Source organism: Diuraphis noxia, unplaced genomic scaffold (assembly GCF_037042655.1).
Source record: "Diuraphis noxia isolate RWA-SAM2 unplaced genomic scaffold, SU_Dnox_SAM2 contig0002, whole genome shotgun sequence".
Taxonomy (NCBI): Eukaryota; Metazoa; Arthropoda; class Insecta; order Hemiptera; family Aphididae; genus Diuraphis; species Diuraphis noxia.
Window position 1 is genome coordinate 76,489,645 of NW_028301712.1, and position 18,796 is coordinate 76,508,440.

At 26.2% G+C, this 18,796-nt stretch overlaps 4 protein-coding genes across 8 annotated transcripts; 2 read left to right on the plus strand and 2 right to left on the minus strand.

The window, feature by feature from the left end:
* Positions 1-3,673: 3,673 nt before the first annotated feature.
* Positions 3,674-5,973, plus strand: LOC107171547 (opsin-1-like). Its single transcript, XM_015521796.2, has 8 exons — positions 3,674-3,913; positions 3,993-4,130; positions 4,205-4,443; positions 4,514-4,620; positions 4,712-4,818; positions 4,877-5,024; positions 5,083-5,360; positions 5,422-5,973. Exons 2-8 carry the CDS (start codon positions 4,003-4,005, stop codon positions 5,549-5,551), a joined length of 1,137 nt encoding a protein of 378 aa, XP_015377282.1. The 5' UTR covers positions 3,674-3,913; positions 3,993-4,002; the 3' UTR covers positions 5,552-5,973.
* LOC107173873 (COMM domain-containing protein 2) lies at positions 4,647-11,568 on the minus strand. Of its 3 annotated transcripts, XM_089221430.1 has the most exons (7): positions 11,474-11,568; positions 11,111-11,164; positions 8,900-8,977; positions 8,279-8,361; positions 8,035-8,208; positions 5,630-5,829; positions 4,647-5,039 (listed from the first exon to the last, which is right to left on the minus strand). In XM_089221430.1, exons 3-6 carry the CDS (start codon positions 8,940-8,942, stop codon positions 5,632-5,634), a joined length of 498 nt encoding a protein of 165 aa, XP_089077556.1. In that variant the 5' UTR covers positions 8,943-8,977; positions 11,111-11,164; positions 11,474-11,568; the 3' UTR covers positions 4,647-5,039; positions 5,630-5,631. The 3 variants fall into 3 exon arrangements, with proteins under 3 accessions (XP_089077556.1, XP_089077555.1, XP_089077554.1); XM_089221429.1 differs by lacking the exon at positions 11,474-11,568 and having other exon boundaries at positions 11,111-11,315; XM_089221428.1 differs by lacking the exons at positions 4,647-5,039; positions 11,474-11,568 and adding an exon at positions 11,323-11,353 and having other exon boundaries at positions 5,565-5,829.
* A 74-nt stretch (positions 11,569-11,642) lies between these two features.
* Positions 11,643-14,708, plus strand: LOC107173872 (terminal uridylyltransferase Tailor-like). Of its 3 annotated transcripts, none has more exons than XM_015524595.2 (5): positions 11,643-11,808; positions 12,446-12,512; positions 12,716-12,780; positions 12,873-13,064; positions 13,313-14,708. In XM_015524595.2, the coding sequence occupies exons 2-5, from the start codon at positions 12,481-12,483 to the stop codon at positions 14,083-14,085; spliced, it is 1,062 nt and encodes a 353-aa protein (XP_015380081.1). In that variant the 5' UTR covers positions 11,643-11,808; positions 12,446-12,480; the 3' UTR covers positions 14,086-14,708. The 3 variants fall into 3 exon arrangements, with proteins under 3 accessions (XP_015380081.1, XP_089077553.1, XP_015380080.1); XM_089221427.1 differs by lacking the exon at positions 11,643-11,808 and adding an exon at positions 11,828-11,993; XM_015524594.2 differs by lacking the exon at positions 11,643-11,808 and adding an exon at positions 12,005-12,330.
* Positions 14,709-14,909: 201 nt separating this feature from the next.
* On the minus strand, positions 14,910-18,219 carry LOC107173886 (PRELI domain-containing protein 2-like). Its single transcript, XM_015524614.2, has 3 exons — positions 17,985-18,219; positions 16,626-16,854; positions 14,910-16,147 (listed from the first exon to the last, which is right to left on the minus strand). Exons 1-3 carry the CDS (start codon positions 18,109-18,111, stop codon positions 15,982-15,984), a joined length of 522 nt encoding a protein of 173 aa, XP_015380100.1. The 5' UTR covers positions 18,112-18,219; the 3' UTR covers positions 14,910-15,981.
* Positions 18,220-18,796: the final 577 nt, after the last annotated feature.

The window sequence follows — 18,796 nt, forward strand, 5'->3', positions numbered from 1 at the left end:
TCGAACCCGATTTTTAAAGTTCAATTTTTTCGGTTTTTAAAGGTTTTTGTCGGTTATAATTTTCTTATTTATAAGTATACCTAAATTTTTCAAAAAAAAAAAATATTAAAGTGTTTATCAAAAATACAAAATTAAATAATGTAATAAAAAATATCACGGAATATTATAAAATTGTTAATATTAAAAAACAAAATTAAATAAAATAATAATATCGACGATATTATACTATATAATTTATTATTCGTACCTTAAACTAAGAAAACGCATTAAAATCGTAAAAAAATGCAAAAAAATGTGTTTAAATAATCAATATCATACATTAAGATGATCGTATACTTCTGGTAAAACCAAAGTACCTATTTTCAAAATTATTATTATGTAAAAAAATATAAATATCAATTCGGGGGGGAAGTCTCAGTCCGGGGGGGAAATGTCCAGTACCGCTAAAATTCCCGGGGAGGAAACGACCATATACCGTTAAAACCGGTATAAACCACAACCGTAACTGCAACCTCGATTTCATATTTTTAAAATGTATAATTAAAACCGAAACCTTAACAATACCTACTATTTTGAAAAAACAAAACGAAACCGAAACCGATAAAAATATAAAGGTTACAATCCCTGGTTCGCGTTTTACTCCGTTAGCTTAAAACTTATAGTAAATTGACCTAATATGAAACTTGATGGTGAGTGCATTATCTGTGTTTTGTTGAAAGTATTTTTACGATAATTCAGTTTTTAAGTGAGTAATGATCATTTTTATTTTACATTTTATTATACGCGCATAACTCACTTAAAAACTAAATCGTCGTAAAAATATTTCCAAAAAAACTTTGGGTTTCACTGCTCTCCGCTCATAATCTAAAACACGTACACAATTATAATTATTTATAATTATTTATAATATATAAATTAATACTTACGGGGTTTATATTTGTAAATATGATACGTACAGAAAATACAGAACATTTTATAATCGCCTTTAATAATAAGGTACTTTTTAGTTATTATTAGCCATGTTATAATAATTACTATACTAATTAGTAGGTATACCTATAGGCTAGCCGCAGGGCCGGATTGGTTAGGCGAGCTAACGAGAAAATCTCGGTTATTAGGTTAGGTTTAAAGCTAGGGCTGGTAGTGTCAGAGTGTGGATGAAAATAAATATATGTTAGGATAAGTTAATAAATTCGTAACGATTTTAGACGTAATAAACCAATAAAAAATAATAGAGACCCAAATTTTGGCCAGTGAATATGTAAATGGGCTGCTTAGAAGTGAAAATCTCGATGGGCTGATATATACCAATCCGGCCCTGGGCTAGCGTTCAAGTTACATTTATAATATTATTTATTCGCGAATCATTAAGTATTCATTTTATTTTTTATTATCTACTTATCGAACATATAAATTATAGGTACTTATTCGTAATTCGTAAATGTGTATAAGGAATCTATAAATAAATTATTTTTTATTTAACTCGCGTAAATATATAGGTACCGAGTAGGAACCTAATAAAGGCGAGACCGATATTAGCTTATTTACCGCTCTTGACTTCCAACCTTTTTCATTATTAATAAATTATTGTCAAGTATACTTTCTTTCATATAGGTAATACATCTATAAAGTAAAAAATTAAATTAGATACCTACCTATTCATTATTGCACATTTGTATTAGTGTACTACTGTAGTACTGTTTACTACTAATAAAAATTGTTTAAATAAAAACAAATATCTAAAGACTACGTTATACATGGATTATAGGTACATCGATATCCACCTACACAAATCAGTGTTTTGTTTTAATATTCATGTCATAATAGGTAGGTACTTACTATTCTAAGGCTTCTCTTAGGAATAAAGTTTAAAATACATCCATACTTATACAATATACATGTATAATACTTCATGTAGGTAAGGAGAAAATTTCACCTATAAATTTAAAACAGAAATTTAAAATATTATTTTAATTTGTAATTCAGACATTTCAAACTGAGAAACTTTATATGGTATGCATTATAACATTTTATTGTCTATTTGTCTTTATTGGTAAAAGCCAAAAGGTATTGAAATAAATTTACAATATTGAACAATGAACAATTTTCCGTATAGAATCTTCAAACACCATAAGCACAACTAGAGATAAATTGTACGGGGAATTAAAATTATGTATTCTCATCTTACTATTTTTACTAACCTTAAATATTTCAAAATAATTAATAACAAAGATTTTTTCTAACTTTATTTAGTAAAATGATTACTTATTTAATTATTCATATAATTTGTTATAGGTACTAACTAAGTAAATAACTAATTGTGTTGTTATTAGGTATAATAATATAATATCTTTCAAGTTTCAAGTAGTAACCTATAAGGCTATAACACATTCAAATAGGTTACATAGATTAGATAGATATTATTATTTGAAACCTATTTTCCTTGTTTTTTTTGCTGTAGATACTTATTCAACACTGATTCTGTTTTTATGTAATTTTTACAACATCCTTCTTATTATTCGAAATTTACAATTGAAAAGTCAGTAATAAGCTTTGTCCTTAACCAATTTTTAATTAGTTTCATACCTACTTGAAAAACTCCGTTCATATATACAGGACTTGTTATTAAAATTGTTATAAGGATTTGAAATAATTTGTTTTTATTAGGAAAGACTTTTTTTAATTGTTTTTACGAAAAATAAAGAAATCGCTCTTTTCTCAAATTATTTTAGTTATTTTATAAGTGTTAAATTAGAGTTGCCCAAGTTGCAAATATGCCTAACAGTCTACTAAACAATAACAATAATAATAATTAAACCTATCATTTTTAATTTATAACAACCTATATAAGTAAATATCAAGATTCGAACTTACGCCTGCAAAGAATATTATTGTCTTATCATTTTTATATTTAATATTCTATTTTTAAGAGAACGCCACACCCGCATGTGTTGTCTCCGTCTTACAAACGTATAACATAGCAAAATCTGTTTAGCGCGGGACAACTTTTCTCCCTCAATATTTATAATAGAATTTTCAAAATTTTACAACGCATAGGTAAGAACTTTATCTGTACTGTATCATAGCGTCGTTATTTTTTTGATAGCACAAACCAATAATTTTAAGTAATTAAATAAAAAAATAAAAAATAAATGTATTTTCTTAAGCTTATAACTTTAATTATATTTATGTTATCAAAAAAATAACGACGCTATGACACAGATAAAGTTCTTACCTAAGCGTTGTGGAATTTTGGTAATTCTACTATGAATACAAAGAGAGTAAAGTTGTCCCGCGCTAAACAGATTTTGCTATGTTATACGTTTGTAAGACGGAGACAACACATGCGGGTGTGGCGTCCTCTTAATATTTGTATACACGTCTCTATTTATTTAAAAATCGACAAAAATATATTTATTATAATATTATATTATGAAAAGGTATTATTTTTGAGAAGTTCGTAATTTAATTTAATAATACCCATTGTATAGGATAAGAAATTTACATAACGTTCAAAGTCGTGCATTAAAACCCTACAATAAACTTCAACCTTGGTATCAGTATTAAGAATAATCTGTTTAAAAGCATACTACACCCTTAAGACAGGTAGAAGATGGCATTGGTAGGGTTTCAGTTCTAGGCTCTTATTTAAAAAAGGACAAATGAACTGTAAGAAAGTTACAGTCCTTTCTTGGATGAGCCCTCGGAGAATATACGGCAGTCGGCAATACTACTTCAATAACTTACTGTCAATTCAATGGTCACATTTTACTGGAGCATCGATGATAGAGTCGTGTTAGACATAAATGGCTTTAAACAGTCTAAATATTTGTTAAACTTCTTAAATTCTTAGCACAAACTCCAAAAAGATTTGTTTAATATATTTTTTTTTAATTATAACAACATTCGCAAAGTAAGTATAAATTAGGTTTGGTCAATCTAAATTTCATTATTTTTTACGAACAGTTAGTACTTATTGGCTATTTGGGTAGATATTACAGAATGCTAAATAAAATTGGATCTCATTATGAACGGCAAGAATCGAACTGGGTGGCTGAAGGAGGTTTTGGAAATGAAACTGTAGTTGACCGGGTTCCAGCAGATATGATGCATATGATCGATCCTTCTTGGTAAAAACATTAAAATATTATAATAATGAATAATTCAAATTTTTTATTTTTTATTTTGTACCCATGTTCCCAAGGTATCAATTTCCTCCAATGGAATCAATGTGGTACAAATGGTTAGGTGTTACTATTTTCTTCTTGGGTATTTTATCAGTCGTGGGGAATGGAATGGTGATATATATATTTACCTGTACAAAAAATCTTAGAACGCCTTCCAACTTACTGATAGTTAACTTGGCGTTTTCCGATTTCTGTTTGATGTTTACCATGTGTCCGGCAATGGTTTGGAATTGTTTTTATGAGACGTGGATATTTGGTAGGTACTATAAAAATTTGAAACCTACCTTATGTCATATTTTCAACTGATTACGGAAATTATGTTTAAGGGCCTTTTGCATGTGAGTTGTATGGTATGTTTGGATCACTTTTTGGAGTCACATCCATATGGACAATGGTTTTTATAGCTTTAGATCGTTATAACGTAATAGTAAAGGTAAAAAAAAATAAAAAAATAAAAAATTTCATTATATAAATCATTTATTTATTGAATTCTCAAAGGATAAAATACAATTTGTATGTTAAAGGGGTTATCTGCAAAACCTATGACAACCAAGTTAGCTTTATTGCAAATATTTTGCATATATTTGCATGGACTTTTCTGGACTTTAACCCCTTTTTTTGGATGGAGCCGGTAAAAAAAAAAAATGGAAAAAATATATTAAAGCATAATTTAATTTTATGTCTTTTAGATATGTGCCAGAAGCAAATATGACAGCATGTGGTACTGATTATTTAACCCTGACATGGCATAGTCGTAGTTATGTTTTAGTATATGCAATGTTCGCATATTATTTACCATTGTTGGTCATCATCTACGCATATTACTTCATTGTGAAGGTAAGTTTTAAAAAACTGTAAAGAAAAAATACATAGTTAAAAATAATTTTTAAAATAGGCAGTAGCATCACACGAGAAATCTATGAGAGAACAAGCCAAAAAAATGAATGTATCTTCTCTGAGGTCTGGAGATCAAAGCAATACTAGTGCAGAATTTAAACTGGCTAAAGTGGCTTTAATGACAATTTCCTTATGGTTCATGGCTTGGACACCATACATGGTTATCAATTTTTCTGGAATATTTCAATTAATTACGATTGATCCATTATTTACAATCTGGGGATCAGTTTTTGCTAAAGCAAATGCTGTATACAATCCAATAGTATATGCGATTAGGTGGGTATTAAATAAACTACAATTGTATCTACAAATACTGTTTATTATTGTTTTTTTATAGTCATCCGAAATATAGATTGGCATTAAATAAGAAGTTCCCATGTCTGGTGTGTGGAAAATTAGAAGATGACAGAAGCGATTCAAAATCAGTTGCTTCTGCTCAAACAACTATATCTGAAGATAAAGTCTAAGAATCAAAGTAACTTAATGTCATGGAATATGTTTAATCAAACCATCAAAGTTGTTTATATTGTTTATAACAGTTATACCTTTATTTCAATTTTCTACGTATTTTCCTTATCCATTGAGATTGGTTCTGTTTCAAAGCAGCCTCTAATGTATCCTTGATATGAACCAAGTTTAACGGATTTGTTTGTAGGAATAATGATTCAGAAATATCATTTTTTTCTAAATCTAACTTCAATGTAACAACTGGTACGGTTTGATGTAATAAAGATCTGGATCCCATCTGTATACATAATATATTATGATTAGTTGCATCTATATATTTATTAATTCCTATATTATTATGCTTTAACAATATATATTATATATATACATATACATAATAATTTATATTTATGTATAAATATACTTCCTAAAGGTTATTAAATGTAGTTCTATTTAAATACCAAATAATATTTTAATTTTTGAATGTAAACAGATTTATTTAATTTATTTAGTATTCATGAAATTTACTCTATATAGAATTAATCTATACATAAAGGATAAAGGATATTATTTAAAGTAAGTATTTTAATCTACATACTACTTCAGTATAATATTTTATAAAATATGTTTCTATACAACATTATTAGTGGTAGAATAGTTATATTTGTTTAGTATGTGACCTACCAAGACGAATAAGACAATTATCTATGTTATGAATGGAAAATGTATTGATCTATTAAAAGACAAGATATATTTTTTTTTTTTAATTTAAGGAATTTACAAAAAGTGTAGTGAATTTTTTTTTTAAATAAAATTAAGTTTTTTTTTATATTAAAATAATTTTATGACAGTTTTTGAATATTTTTTACATATTGCTGTACTTACCTAGGTATTCAATATTGTATACATTGTTTTTTTTTTTTTTTTTTACTGACTTAAATATTATTTAATTTAATACTGAATTATTTTATATTTGTTTTACTATTAATAATAATAAAATAACATAATTTTATAATTTTTAATTTGATTTAAAATACTAAAAAATTCCCAATACGGTAGGTCATTTACTAAACAAATATTAGCTGTTATCTTCTGGGCCTTCTTTTAGTTTATTTTGTTATAATATAGATAATAAATAACTTATATACAGAGCAAGTAAAACTTTGCCTTAAAAAGAAAAAATTATTGAACTCATAGAAACAAGTAACAGGTCATATTTTTTTCATTTATTTTCTTCACAAATGAATAATTTTCAACAATATATCTTTTTTATACCGAACTAACAGTCATCAGGCACATTTTACAATAATTTTTATATTTTTTATAATTAGGGGTAAACATATAAAGGAAAATTCATTTTTTTTTTTTGAAATATTGTACAATATTAAGTATAAATTGAGTAAAAAGTACTAACAAATTCAGTTTTAATTTTTTTATTGTACATTGACATTTATTTTATGATTTGATTGCTCTTTTCCTGTTTATTAGTTTTTTTATTTTTTTATAATTTTTGCAAACTTAGCTTTTTACACATATTTTATGAACTAATTTTTTAGTATTTTTTCTATTTTATTAAAATAATAAAAATACAGTTTTTTATCTATAGTAAAACATGATAGGCTTTTTTTTAAATTTATATTTTATTGTGCATATTTTGAAATTTACATGTATATTTTTGGTATATCGTATATTTCTTAAAGTATTTTAATCCATTAAAGTCAGATACCAGGTTAAACAAACACACCAAAATAATATATAATTAGTAATTACACATCCTACACACAGAATGCATCCTACATAACACTGCTCAAGTCATGGATATCTGAATAATGTTTTGTCTCCCTTACACTAAAATTTAATCAGTGGTGGTCAAATGGGTGGTGGCAGTGGCGCCGATCACCTAATTTATCAATGACATATGTCAGTAGATTTTATAGCTTGGGGCCCACCAAGAGGTACTGGGGCCTGGTTTTGGTTAGGTTGTGAAAAAATTAGGGTGGGGGGCAGGCCCCAGAGGGGTCTCTGAATGTACGATGTCATAGTATTTTTTAAACACTTCGGCGCCACTGGGTGGTGGTGTACATCCCTTTTGAATATTAACCAAAAATTATATTTTTAATAATCAAATAGTGCATTTTAAAGTCATATTCACTACCCCCCTCCCTTAATAAAAATATTAAACCACTACTTAATTCAATTTATTAAACTTAATTAATTATATTTTAATTTTTTTCAAGTCCTATATCACATGTTTAGATTTTAATATCATGTAAAAAATATACAACATATTTTATAGTTGTAATCATTTATTTTTAATTAGTAGGTTTAAAAAAAAAAAAAATTTTGTTAAAAGTAACAATGATAATGGCAAACAATTTATATACCTACGTAGTTACTAGTTATTATATCCATGTAAGAGAACAGTTGTTTTCATAAAGAAAATATAAAATATATTATTCATTTGATCTTTATATTTTCTATGTACTTAACTTGAACAACTTACATCAGTTTCAAATCGCCACTCTAGTTCTTTGAAATGTGGAAATACTAATGCACTAGATGATAAAATATCTATTAAATGGGGTTTTTGGTTTCCCAAAAATAATATAATCATCTCTAATTTGGTTTCATTAAAACCATATTCTGTCAGTGATTCTTTTATTTCCAAATCAGTTAGCTAGACAACAAATAATAATAATTACACAATAGTACAATATTTAAACCAAATTATTACTTAGTTAACTTACTTTATGCTTACAGCTTTGCACACACATAAGACATATGCTTTTTACAATTGATACAATTTTTTCCTCATCAATCTGCAATTTTTCTTTAATAAAATATATTTTTATTATTTATTTTTATATTTGTAACCAATATAAATAAAAAATGAAATTTCTGAAAATAGGCCATTTTATTAGTTTAGTACAGTCCATAAAATATGAAAATGCATTTAAATATTTGGTGAATCAAATTCATAAATTTAATTTACTTACAGTTCGAGTACCTGCATAATGGTTCATTACTTTAAATAAAGCTTTTAAAATCATATGTGATGTATAATTCATATAACCTAATAAAAGGTGTGAAATTTTGGAAGTAGGTATATTACATGATAATATGTACCTATAATTTACGGACTCAATAAAGGAGAATGGCAAGATGTACTTAAGCTATGAAACCTATACTTTTTTTCTTGTTTAATTTAAAAATGAGCTAAAATCTAATGCATTCAAGTTAAAACATAGATACTATCTTATATCTATTAAAACCATAATATGTATGTAGCTATTGTAGCTATGTAGATAAAGTCTATTTATTATTTATAAACATCAAACAAATATTACCCGAAATATTATTATTAATACCTGCAGCTTTGTTATAAAGACTGGAATTTGGTCCGTTGTCCATAAAATCTTTGGTGAGCCTCAAAAAATCCTTGATAACTGAAAATATTGAATTTTAATAAAGTCGTCAAAATAAAATTATTAAATAAATATACATGCAAAAAATATATACTATTCATAAATAGGTACATTAAAAGGTTTAAATAATGACATAGAAAATATACACAGAGTGATTCACCAACCAACTTGCCCCAATTTATTTTTTTTAATAATGAATTTATTTTAAATTTTTGAATTGTTTTGTACTATTTGAGGAGTGTTTTGTAGTGGTGCAATTTAGTGCAAACTCTTGTTTTTCAAATCAACCCCCCCCCCTTCTATTTTTAAAGTATATTATTAGGTGGATAATTTTTTTGAAAATATTGATGTACCTAATTGAACATTTAAAAGAGTTTCACTGTTATAAAAATGTATGTTAATAAAACTGTATGTACTAAGGATAATAGTATTTAAAAAAGATAAATATCCATATTAACATACTCCGACTATTTTTACAAATTATTCATATTGAAAAATTAATAATAATCACTACAATTTTTCGGCGATTGTAAACTGCACCCAAGGTACAGGTAAACCTAAAATCATACATGTAAACTACGCCCAAGTTTTTATCAAAAGTAAAAAGGTGTCATGTAAACTGCACCCAGGTAAACTTTTAAAATTGAATAGGTATATTTTTGGAAAATTAAACAAGTTAACAAAATTACAATCTTTAATTTGTTATATCCATATAATATAAATAGTTAATAGAAAGAAATAAAATTAAAAAATAAATATAATTTTATAAAGTACAATATTAGGACAAAAATCATATTGTTGATACATATTCATCAATTGGAGTTTGACCACTATTATGAAATAAAATTTCTAAGATATAATTGAAAAATTACACAATTATAGTGACTTTAATAAGTCAAAAGTTTTATATATTTTACAGATGGAGCATAACTTAAGTTGTACTTTTTTAACATGAATATCAACATATAGATAACAATTTGGGTGCAGTTTACAAAAAAAACATCATTTGGGCACACTTTACGTATGTCCCAATTTTTAAAACACCATAGCTCCCATATCTTATAAGCCCATTAGCGTGGACCTATTATTCTTTAATGTTTCCATTAGCAATAAAATACAAGCAGGGATACTATAATACTTCCACTCCTACATTCTCCTGAATTTTAAATAATACTGTTTTATGTCAAACAACGTTATTTAATATTTTTACACTACCTACTAATAAATTAAAAAAGTTATAAAAATCCACGTCCCAACCTGAAGTTAAAAATATCTGGACTGTGTAGTGAAAACTGATAGTGTCCTGGTGAAATCGGGACAAATGGCATCCCTATTCCCTATAGGTATACAATGCTAAAATTCAGAAACTACTCTGATAAATTTTGATTCCAATGCCTCAACATTTAAAAACATTGACCAAAAAAACAATTTAAAGTAAAATGATAGGTCCTTAATTTACAGATTTTGACATTTTCAGAATGTTAATAATTTGATAATATTTAATTTGTTGTTATTATTCATATTCACAAAATCATAATAAATACTGCGGTGGCAGCTCGTAATATGGTGCACAGGAGCAAGTGAACCACCCAAAAAAATTATTTAAAAATTATTAGTTTTCTATAGTAACATATAACTGATTATTATGCACATGGTTTGTAATAAAAACATTTACACAATAATAAAAAATTTTTTACCGCTTTTTACCTTAAAAAGTGTCTACAAATGATTAAATAATTCGCGAAACACAAATATTTGTGCTTTTGGCGGCCGTGTAAATATTAGCAACATGCCTCGACACGTTGGTTAGTAGCTTCATAGAGCACATTTGATGTGTGCACCTAACCTATTTTTATTATGCCTACTGCCTCGACGTTACGTTGTTCGTCAAAACGATTATCCATTAATTGCCACAGTATGCTCTCAAGTTAACTAATAACTTATTAACAATAAGTAATAAACTAATAGCTATTATATTATCAAAAATATAATACAAAAACAGATTTAAATCATATTGTTTTAAAATTAATATTTTTTACCATCTTACATGGGTATCTTATGCATTTTTTGTACTCCATCTTATGTGAACCTTACGAGCCACCACTGTTAAGTATTCTGAATACATAACTAAAGAAGATCCTAATAATTTCTTACCATTATCTGTTTGTTGAGCCAAAAGTTGAAAACTTATTTTGAAAACTTCCTTTACTGATGACATGATACACAGAAATAAGAATAAAATACTTAATGTCAGTAGATAAACAAAGTTATACCCTTATTGTACTTAAATTAATGCATTAAGATATTTTAATTTGTACTAAAATATGCTAATATTATTTTAAGAAAATTATATTTCAAAATATTACCATACAATAAAAACATTGAAATGGAAATTTCTCAAGATTTAAATAATAAATAATAAATACCAAAAAAAATCAATTAATATCGTGTTATTCGTATCATATGAAATATTAAATTTTCAATATTATAAATTGCCTATTTTATTAATCTACGTACTCTATTCATGTTGAATATTTTTCAAAATTTAAAAAATTAATGATGAATACCATTGACATATTAATAAGTATTAAAATAATAAAATATGTCTAAGATGAATACACATTATGTAACGATAACGATGATAAGGTCACTGCTGCTATCATCAAATATAATATTCTTATAACATTATGCATGGCTCCACAGGCCACGAATTAAAATGTACTTGCAATGTTAATGTAATAAAAATTTTAATTCGTGCCAAAGGCTTCGACCGTCATATACCTTATTCACAGAAATACTCTAATACAGATTATACAGAATATTCTGTGCTCAGACATATTATAAAATGTGATGTAAGATTTTATACTTTATCTCATATATAATACAGGGTTGTATCACAGAATAATTCTATAATATATTCTATGATATGTTTATGCACTCGATGGCACATGGCGTCCTATCAGCGATCCCCTATCTAAGTCTGTCCATTATTTACACGTGTATACTAGAATATTGTAAATTTGTAAGCATAGAGATTGTAAGTAACATTATTGATAGGACTGCGATTATTGACAATTATTGTCATTTGCTTAATATTTCTATACTATTGTTTATACTATTATAGTTTTTACTTTTTTAAAGTAAGTTTAAAAATTTAAACATCCAGTGTATGATAACTCAGTAATAATGTGTAAATGAACAATGTAATAACTAAATACAATTTTTGTCAATTCATGTTCTATCATCGAAATATTGCAGTAAAAATATCTAATACCGTTAATAATTGTATCAACAGTCAACTAATGAGTATTGACTACCTATCGAGATCACAAGTTGAAGTACTTCAAGGCCCAATTCTTTTACAAAAATATTATGTGTGTTTAATAGACCACATCATTTGTAGCTTACAATCAAAATAAAATATTTCTTTAATTGTACCTAAATTATATTCATATATAAACTGAGATATCTATCACATCACATTTTTAGATTATATTTCTTTGATTTTATGAGAACTAGAAAAAATGAATAAGCACTGTGCTCCATCCCAACACAGGTACCTAAATTTACTTAATAATGTTAATTTTAATTGTATTTAAATAGTTTCATAATTCATAATTGCTTATAAATCTATTAAACATGTGCTTTTTTCTAGCTCTATGATTAAGTTTTATTTTACATGATTGAAAAAGACAGAGATCTGTACTTAAACAATTGTGTATACCTACCTAGTTTAATATATTTTTTATTTTTTTTTAGTTCCGAAAATAAGCTTGTCAATACTAAAAAAAGACATTTAAAACCTGAAGAATATTGCAGACCTAGTAAGATTAAAATTAGTTTAATACTTGAAAATATTATATAGTATTTTATTTACTATTTTGTATAGTTTAATGTACTTTTTAATATGTTTCAGAAAAATTTAAATCAAAAGAAATTTGTTATGGACCAGATGTTGATATTGTTGCATTATTCAAGTTAGAATTGCAAAGAATTTTAATTAATTCTAATATTTTAAATACAACTATAACAGATATCTTACCTTATGGATCAAGAATTTCAGGTCTTAACATTTCTAATAGCGATGTTGACATTAATATAAACTATGGTTAGTATTACAATTTATTATAATAATTAATAACGTAATATTTATATTTCGTGAAATATCAAGTAAAATGAAATATTTTTATCTTAAACAGTAAAAAATAATATTAAGCCATAACGATGGATGATTGTAATATTCAAATCTATAACTAATATTGTTTATTAGATTTCAACTTTTGTGAGCCCACTGCTCCTTTTATTATAATATATTCTAAAATTGTATATTTTCCTTGTTTTTAAATATTTTTTCAGTTTCAAAAGCACCACCCAAAACAGTGATTAAATCGTTTGCTAATAAACTTCGTCAAAGTCAAGTATTTATTAAGGTATTCGCTTTAATTCATGCTAAAATACCTATCATAAAATGTACTCATCAAAATACCGGTATTGATTGTGATTTATCATTTAATAATGTCAGTGCAGTTCACAATTCTCATCTTATTAATCAAATTTTAAGTATGGACTATCGTATCAAACCAGTTTTAATGAAATTAAAGATGTGGGCTATAAATATTGGCCTTATTAGTACTAACGGATTTTCTAGTTACTCTTTCTATTGGCTAGGATTATTTATTATGCAAATCATGGGAATATTGCCATCTATTCATGATTTACAAAAATCTGTTCCTGAAGTTCTAGTAAGTCAATGGAATTGTGCATTTTCAAAAAATCCACAAGAATATATTACTAACAAACAAGAAACTCTAAGTGAGGGTGACATATTACATTTTTTCTATAAATATTATTCAAATTTTAATTTTGATAAATTTGTAATAAGTCCATATACCGGTTGTCCACTACTCAAAAAAGATTTTGAAAATGTAGAACAACTTCCAGATAAACTATGGAGGTATAAACAGTTTTATGAAGAAAATAAGGAATGCCAAAAGTTATTATTTTTGGGTACTTGTGAATTTAAAATGTACACTCAAGATCCATTTCAACATAATGTAAATATTACAGCAAGAGTGACTCCAAAAATATTCGAAAAATTTATTTATGCTTGTAAAGAACTAAAACCTTAACAGAAATTAAAAAACAACCTAAGCTTAAGTTTGACCTTTACATTGATCAAACAACCATACTGTGTTTATATTGTTTTATTTATAGGTATTTTATGTTAATTGAAATAATTTTCACTCTGTTAGACAAATATTTTTTAATAAATTAATACATTTTGAATTAATTAATTACCTTCTAAGCCATAAATTAAAAAAATTAATTGTTAATATATTACATAATATATTGATTTTTTTAACACATGTATATATTTTAGTATTTTCAATATTAAATTGGATTATTGCTATATTTAACTAATTAAAATTACAACTGTACTGAATATCTTTAAATTTCTATTTTGAAATTCTGAAACTTTGTTTAAAGGAAAAAAATGTTTTTAATAATTTTATTGTTTTAAATGATAAAAACAATTCATAATAATAAAATCACTTAAATTATTTGTAAAAGTACAAGAATTATTAATTTCAAAGTAGATAATGACAATGTTTTATTCTGTAAAGGACAATTATATACAACAGTCTTAAATGAGTTAAATGTAAAGTTTGACATGTAAAACTTAAATTTTAGTCTTTGGACCATCCAAAAGAATTTGTTGTTTATTAAAGCCTTTGGTGTTTTGCAACCTTTATCATTGTTTATTTATTTATAAATTTATTCTAGTGCTTCTTTTTTATTATCATTTATTATCAAAGAATAGTCTATTAGATATTGCGTAGTTTACCTGTACAACATAAAGGTGAATAATTAACAATTCAATGTTAAGTAAATATGAATATATTATAAACTATTGGCATGAGAGGTGTAACTAAATAAGTAACAAAGACAAAAATATGTAAATTAAAACTTTATTTTATTATAGTTACATACTAGAAGCTATAAATAAAAAAAAAAAAAAAAAAAAAAACTTTATTTTTCTTTCATTAATTTTCATAATTTAAGTGATGTACCATTAGACATCTCATTTATCCCTGATAAAATAGCTTATGAATACTTTAAATAATAAAAATAATAATGTACCGGTACCACTGTCCACTTATCTCGCATAATTTGATTGATAATTGGATTTATCAATTTGTCCAAGGAATGCTTATTGCAAGAGGACGCCAAACCCGCATGTGTTGTCTCCGTCGTACAAGTGCGTAGCATAGCAAATTTTACGCTCAGCAGATCACGTTTATCTCCGTTATTTTAAAATTTAGAGTGAATTGACCTATTATAGAAATTAAAGGCAAGATTATTACCGAGTGCATCTCATAGGCTTTTTATTATATTTTAATTTTAAGCAGAGTTATGAGTATTTTTAGATATAAAAATTATTTACAATTTTAAAATACTCATTACTCGCTTTAAAATTAAAATATAATAAAAAGCCTATGAGATGCACTCCGGCAATAACCTTGCCTTTAATTTTTATAATAGGTCAATTCACTCTAAATTTTAAAATAACGGAGATAAACGTGATCTGCTGAGCGTAAAATTTGCTATGCTACGCACTTGTACAACGAAGACAACACATGCGGGTGTGGCGTCCTCTTCTTAATTCTTAATGAATATAATAAAAAAGGTGCTTCAACAACATCCAATTTAAACTGTTTCATTTTGGTTTATTTAATTATTGAAATCACTTTAATAAAATAAAAAAAACATACGTAAAACAAATTGTTTGGCATTTATTTTTTATGTTTGAATATAATTTAATTAAAAAGTTATCTAATATAACTTTAATTCAAATTAAAAATGATTATATATTTTTTACTATGGATCATTGACAATTTATTAGGTGTATATTTCTGTTCTTCAAAAATGCATTTAATACAGAATACAGATCAGATCTTCTGCGCTATACAATTATTTGTTTAAAAATATAAATTCAAAATAAATAATATAAGATCCTAGTGATCCTACATTAATATATCATTATTTTTCAAACATTCCTGGTCAATTATTTTAATATGTTCCAACAACTTTTTTTCGGTATATTTTTTCAAAAAATACTCTACTGCATAGCCAATCCCATGAGGTTGTGTTCCAAAGAAATCTGTTATGCCATCAATTTCGTACTTAGTCCTGAATGCAAAATAATAAATATACATATTACATAAATAATTATTAAACAAGAAATATATCTGTAGGTAATTAAGTTTTGAGAATCTAATAAGTGTATTATTATTAAAAAACCTTGTTAATGTTTAACATCATAAAAAAAGTTTAATCAAAACATATAAATCATCTTAGTCTGTGATCAGAAACACTTAATCGGGACTGGTTGAATTAATCAATGATTTGTTTAAGCGTTAAGGGCTTTGCACATAATAGGCACAATACCAAATATAATAATAATATTGTTGCACTTGCACACATTCCTAATAATTGTTATTTCCTATGAATAGTAAACTTTCATCCAAAAAATAACATCTGGTGTAAAAGTTTACATTTTTGTGGTGACTCCCTCTCCAACCCCACTGTAGATCATAAAATATAATGTATAGGGCTTGTTGTATCATTTAAGACTTTAAGAGTTTAATCACTACATAATTGTATTTACCAAGTTGGATTTGGCGTAATTGATAATGTTATTATATTAGATAATGTGGCTATTTCTGACCAACTCAAATTTCTCGTTCTTGCCCAAAATTTTTGACCTTTTTCATCATACCAACATTCTTCTTCAATAAGTATTTCTGGAATATGTAGTATTTGGTCGCGCCTTAACACTTGAGGAATAACATTATGACACACTAGCCTATGTTTAGTATATTCAAATCCATGTTCATCTAAAAAAAGTAAACTTTAATTTTATATGCTGGTTATAAAAATAAATCATATTGAATAGGTTATGAACGAATAATATTATTCTTAAAATTAATCAAATCTTAAATTTTAGGTTTAATACTAAGGTAGAGAAGTTATGAGAATTGACAAAATATGACCATATATATTACTCGGGAAATTCGCCAAAACTTAGTGAGAAATTTAAAATAATATAAGATGTAGACATATTTACACCTAATATATTATACAACCATAATAAAGCCATAAATATTAAAAATATTTTGAGCACATGACCATGGTCATTGGTCATATTATGCATAATAATTTGGTTCAAATTTGTTTGCATACACTTATTCAGTTATACTTACTTAAAAAAAAAATCAAATCGTAAACAAACTATTTGAGTTTGACTTAAATATTTATTTTTTTTTTTAATTACTAACATAAGTCATAAAGTTTTTTCAAAAGTCGAAAAAGCAGCCGACAATTAAAAAAAAATGTATTTTCATTTTATAGTATACTTAGTTCATCCGAGTTATATATACATATATAGGTATAAGGTAAGTATACGTATATTGTGTTATTTTTATTATGCCATAAACAAATTTTATATAAATAGACTTTATTTTGGATTGCAGACATAGGCGCAAATAGGGGGAGGGCTTAGGGGGTACCTATTAGCACCCCCAATTTTAAAATTAGCACCCTAAAAAGCACCAACAAAAAAATGGTGATGAGTATGCATGGGAAATCACACTATATATATATCCCGCGGGCCGCGATAACCTTGTTGAATAAAAACAATAATACAACAATATTTATACCTAATGGCCAAATGAGCTATGGGACTATGGGAGTACTGATGATTAGGTACTTAGGTACCTCGTGTAGTTATAAGAGTCATGAAGAATAACATTAAAATTGGTATTAGAGAATAGGTACCTACTAAATTTTGGGGAAAATCACTAAAAATATGCTCAAGACAACAAAACATCATCTTTTGCTGGAAAATATAGAATATACAAATAAACACATTTGAGAGTTAGGTATATTAATACGAAATGTGTCTTGGTTTGCTAGAAAAAAGCATGCAAATCAACAAATCCTATAATTTCTCTGCCTTACTTATTACCGATGTGCGCATCAATTAATTCTGAAATTTTAACAACATCGTCTTTTTGTCTGATTTGATTGTAGTAAGTTTTAATTGTTTGAAATGGCTGCTGGAATATGTGCACTAATGAAACTGTTAAAACCATTATTGTATTTTATAAACAAAAAAAAGTATAATATTACTATTTATTTTACTTCACAGTAAAGTTAAACGTACTTATAGAATAACTAATAATCATATAGTAAAAATGAGATATGAATCATTACTAACTGTAGTTGTATAGTTAACAATATTAGGCAATCAATAATAAATAAACGTAAATATTGAAGGACTTCCGACTATTACACATTTAAATTGGACTTGGAACTTGAATAGTAGCGGAGGTCACTATATCATAATTCATAGTACAAAATAAATGAGATGGTTTTAAATTGTTTTTACTGCATGACGGGAAATTAATTTCAAAAACTTATATTGTTAAGTGCAAACGGACCTTGCACAAGGTTATTTTAAGATACACAAACATTTTATAATTTTAAAATATTCATAACTCGCTTTAAATTAAAAATATAATAAAAAGCCTACGATGAGCCCTCGATAATATAATGTTACCTTTAATTTTTATAAGAGGTTGATTCCCTCTAAACATTAAACTCGCGGAGCTATAAACGTGATCTGCTGAGCGTAAAAATCGCTTTGTTACACTCTCGCCAAGACGGATACAACACAGGCGGATGTAACGTCCTCTTATGGGAAACCGACACCGTTATTAATATCTGTCATTATTATTGTCTTACATCGCAATGTAAGATTTTAGCCGTGTTCTTTGC

Bases quoted from the DNA above. Each gene is read 5' to 3' on its own strand.
- LOC107171547 (XM_015521796.2), top strand. From the start codon at position 4,003: ATGCTAAATAAAATTGGATCTCATTATGAACGGCAAGAATCGAACTGG. The intron at 5,025-5,082 runs GTAAGTTTTAAA...TTTTTAAAATAG, and splicing joins CATATTACTTCATTGTGAAG to GCAGTAGCATCACACGAGAA. The intron at 5,361-5,421 runs GTGGGTATTAAA...GTTTTTTTATAG, and splicing joins CCAATAGTATATGCGATTAG to TCATCCGAAATATAGATTGG.
- LOC107173873 (XM_089221428.1), bottom strand. The intron at 8,978-11,110 runs GTAAGAAATTAT...CAATATTTTCAG, and splicing joins GGCTCAACAAACAGATAATG to TTATCAAGGATTTTTTGAGG. The intron at 8,209-8,278 runs GTAAGTTAACTA...TTTGTTGTCTAG, and splicing joins TGCAAAGCTGTAAGCATAAA to CTAACTGATTTGGAAATAAA.
- LOC107173872 (XM_015524595.2), top strand. From the start codon at position 12,481: ATGAATAAGCACTGTGCTCCATCCCAACACAG. The intron at 12,513-12,715 runs GTACCTAAATTT...ATTTTTTTTTAG, and splicing joins TGTGCTCCATCCCAACACAG to TTCCGAAAATAAGCTTGTCA. The intron at 13,065-13,312 runs GTTAGTATTACA...ATATTTTTTCAG, and splicing joins TGACATTAATATAAACTATG to TTTCAAAAGCACCACCCAAA.
- LOC107173886 (XM_015524614.2), bottom strand. From the start codon at position 18,111: ATGGTTTTAACAGTTTCATTAGTGCACATATTCCAGCAGCCATTTCAA. The intron at 16,855-17,984 runs GTAATAAGTAAG...TACTTTTTTTAG, and splicing joins ATTAATTGATGCGCACATCG to ATGAACATGGATTTGAATAT. The intron at 16,148-16,625 runs GTAAATACAATT...TTTTGCATTCAG, and splicing joins ATTACGCCAAATCCAACTTG to GACTAAGTACGAAATTGATG.